Genomic DNA, 3,803 nt, shown 5'->3' with positions numbered 1-3,803 from the left:
CGAACACTGACGAACAGATAAACACAGACGAACACAGACGAACACCGATGAACAGATAAACAGAGACGCGAACACTGACGAACAGATAAACGCTGACGAACAGATAAACACAGACGAACACTGACGAACAGATAAACACAGACGAACACTGACGAACAGATAAACACAGATAAACACAGATGAACAGATCAGAGATAAACACAGAGACTGCGAGGGTGATCTCGTTTCACTCTTACAGCTCGAATCATCAGTAAACGGAGACTGAATGGAAGAATCGCACTGGGCTAATCAGGTTATTGGCGTTCTCGTATCTCGTTGCATAAAATACTTTATTAAAGACCGGTTAAATAAGACGTAGATCGGTCTAATTTGAATCAGGAAAAGGCTCATTAGCCCTTGGCTAACAGCTAGTGATCAGGGTTAGTTACGTTTATGCTGCTGAATATGAATCCACTCACCAGTCTGCCGGCGACTAAACATCCGAACATCACCACGATTACTGCAGGAACACATTCGAGGAAACACCGCAGAGTGCAGCAGAACCATCAGCTCGCAGGATACTGCTAGAAACTTCCGTAAGCAGCTGATAGGCGCGACCTCTGACCCGGAAACAAAACACAGCGCGCTTCGCTGATTGGACGATCCGGCGCGGTGCGTGCGTACAAAAACAAACGAAGTGTAATTTCGTAAATATATTATATCGCAATATTTTATATGCACAATGTTTAACATAAATCTTCTAGAACAGCTTTAACACAAATACTAAAAATATCATCACACTAGTACATTCAAAAGCACTGAGGAACAGGAACAGTAGCAGAGCCCAGCTGCACTACCTCTAAACTGATCAGCGGTCTGTTGTGCATTAGAGTCATGCAGTAATCAAAATCACTCAAATCTCAACATTTATCATCATCCACTGTGCATTTACCTGTAGGTCAGCGCACAGATTAATTACAGTTTTAATTAGTAAAGCTAATAACTAATAGTTTTAGTCTGAGATAGAAATGCTCCCAGCTTAATTCAAGAAATCAGGTGAATTAGTGAAGACTTGTTCACTGTTGATCTCTATTAGTGTATAAAAAAGTGTTGGGTTTAACTCAATTAGCTTAAGAAGAAAACAAATGTTAATTTTAAAAGCTTTGGTGGGTAAATGACCACAGTATATATCTAGTTCGTTGTCATACTGCACAAATATTTAATACCAGAACAACAGATAAACTCTTAAGATGCCGATTTTTCAGTTAGGTCCATCTGTTTATTATAATTATGCTCCGTGTACGGAACGAGCTTCATCTGCAATCTGTGCCATCTCTCGCAGTTTAAAAATAGTTTAAAGTCTGTTTATATAGAAGAGTGCACGTTCTTTAGATAGGATTTGACAATATTTGCTTAAATGTTGTTCTGTAGGCCTATATACTGTTTGATGAGAAATAAAAGCACAAGTATTATATGTTTTTGGGTGGTGTAGCCTACCATCAGCAGTCTTCGCAAATATACACGATCACGACGGTGACAGACAGTGATTAACCTCATTCTTTTGTCTCGATACAGAGATACATTTGCATAGATGGACAAACAATCACCTGATCTTTTAAATGTGTCCAATAACATTTGCATTAAGCACACAGTTTGCGCTTGTCTATAGATTACATTTACATAATGCGCCTACAATAGAAATTAGATTTTTTTAGTGAAAGTAAAGGTCCCTGATTAATGAAATTGTTAATGAAATGAAATGATTGAGGAAAAAATTATTGTATTGTTGTTCAGTTTAGTTTTATTACTTTCATACATTATATACTCCTGTATAGTATTTTGTTCTAACAGCACAAATAAACAAGCTTTACATGATTCTTTGGTTCTTTTGTAGTGCAGGTATGGTGAGGTGCACTAAAACCAGACATTTTCATGCCTGTCCTCCAAATGAACACAACCTAATAAGTTTATACATAAAGAAATTCATTCTTTCCTTCATCAACTCTACGCGAGACGCAAAGTTTGCTACTTCTTCTCACTGCTGTTTCCTGATAGTTTTTAGAGGACAATTACTCCGAGTCCTTTCAAAGAATAGTACAACAGCGGAGCCAGGCGAAAATATAATACATATATACAGAAACGCTGCAGTGATTACGATCATACTGCAGACTGACAGAAGCAAATCTGATCAACACCAGCCACGATACACTCACCGCGCTCAAGACCTCGTCGCGATGGCCCTCGACACCTCCGAAGATGGCCACCAGAGTGTCTGTCTGAACGTTCCAGAGCCGCAGCGCGTGATCTGACAAACACACGGCAAACCATCAACAACCTGCTCTGAACGCACCACGCGCCGCGACATCTGCGCTCTTTACCTTTACTGACCGACAGCAAAAGGTTCGGGTCCCTCGGGTGAAATTTGAGCTCGTTGATCGCATTTCCATGGCCGACATAATGCTGCAAACGACACGAAGAAATCGGAGTAAACACACGAAGACAAGAGTGTAAACACAGTTAGAGGAGCAGCAGACGCACTAATGCAGGTCAGTTGGGCCGAGCGTCTGGACTCACTTTGACGCACTGCATGGTGATGTGGTTGATGACGCGGATGATGCCACGAGATCCGGCCACGGCCAGCAGCGGGTGACTGGTGCTCGAGTCAAAGGTCCAAGCGCAAGTGTAGAAGTTTTCATCTGCCTAGACGGCGCAAGAATCAAGGGAATAACAAAATACACCGGCCCAAATCTGCAGAATAACCTCAGATACTTCAAGATAAAACACAGCCGTCTGATGATTTTATTCTGTGTCTGAAAGGATACGTCAGCATCTACATACGACTGCAGCAGACGGATCTCTCCTTGAGAGTGACACTCATATAGAGTGACCTGCAGGAACAAGACACACCCAACATGAGGGAATCTGCAGAGAGAGCGAGCGCGTGTGAGCGTGTGAGAGCGAGCGTGTGAGTGAGCGAGTGCGTGTGTGAGAGCGAGTGAGTGTGTGTGTGAGCGTGTGAGAGCGTGAGTGTGTGTGAGCGTGTGAGAGCGTGAGTGTGTGTGAGCGTGTGAGAGCGTGAGTGTGTGCGAGCGTGTGAGAGCGTGAGTGTGTGCGAGCATGTGAGAGCGAGTGAGCGTGTGTGTGAGCGTGTGAGTGAGCGAGCGTGTGAGTGAGCGAGAGCGTGTGAGCGAGCGTGTGAGTGAGCGAGAGCGTGTGAGTGAGCGTGCGTGTGAGAGCGAGCGTGTGAGCGAGCGTGTGAGCGAGCGTGTGAGCGAGCGTGTGAGAGCGAGTGAGAGCGAGCGTGTGAGCGAGTGAGAGCGAGCGTGTGAGAGCGAGTGTGTGAGAGCGAGTGTGTGAGAGCGAGTGTGTGAGAGCGAGCGAGTGAGTGAGTGTGTGAGCGCGAGCGAGTGAGTGAGTGTGTGAGCGCGAGTGAGTGAGTGTGTGAGCGCGAGTGAGTGAGTGTGTGAGCGCGAGTGAGTGAGTGTGTGAGCGCGAGTGAGTGAGTGTGTGAGCGTGTGAGAGCGAGTGTGTGAGCGAGTGAGTGAGTGAGTGTGTGAGCGAGTGAGTGTGTGAGAGTGAGTGAGCGTGTGAGAGTGAGTGAACGTGCGAGTGTGTGTGTGTGAGAGCGTGTGAGAGCGCGTGTGTGAGCATGTGAGAGCGAGCGAGTGTGGGAGCGTGAGAGAGCGAGTGAGTGAGTGTGTGAGCGTGTGTGAGCGAGTGAGTGTGTGAGAGTGTGGGAGCGTGTGAGAGCGAGTGTGGGAGCGTGTGAGAGCGAGTGCGGGAGCGTGTGAGAGCGAGGGAGTGCGCGGGTGAGAGCGAGTGAG

At 45.9% G+C, this 3,803-nt stretch overlaps 1 protein-coding gene across 1 annotated transcript in view; it reads right to left on the bottom strand.

The window, feature by feature from the left end:
* Positions 1–3,803, bottom strand: part of LOC107575959 (polycomb protein eed-like) — a 19,537-nt gene that overhangs the window by 710 nt on the left and 15,024 nt on the right. Inside the window, exons 6-10 of the mRNA XM_016262259.1 lie at positions 2,802–2,867; positions 2,554–2,679; positions 2,358–2,439; positions 2,078–2,284; positions 26–120 (exon numbers count right to left, since the gene is read on the bottom strand). Of these exons, the coding sequence (XP_016117745.1) occupies positions 26–120; positions 2,078–2,284; positions 2,358–2,439; positions 2,554–2,679; positions 2,802–2,867 (576 nt within the window). The remainder of the gene's footprint in view (positions 1–25; positions 121–2,077; positions 2,285–2,357; positions 2,440–2,553; positions 2,680–2,801; positions 2,868–3,803) is intronic.

Source organism: Sinocyclocheilus grahami, unplaced genomic scaffold (assembly GCF_001515645.1).
Source record: "Sinocyclocheilus grahami isolate Dianchi unplaced genomic scaffold, SAMN03320097.WGS_v1.1 scaffold3052.1, whole genome shotgun sequence".
In the NCBI taxonomy this organism is placed as follows: domain Eukaryota; kingdom Metazoa; phylum Chordata; class Actinopteri; order Cypriniformes; family Cyprinidae; genus Sinocyclocheilus; species Sinocyclocheilus grahami.
Note: the sequence above shows the minus strand (reverse complement) of the source record. Positions and strands in the feature narration are given on the sequence as shown.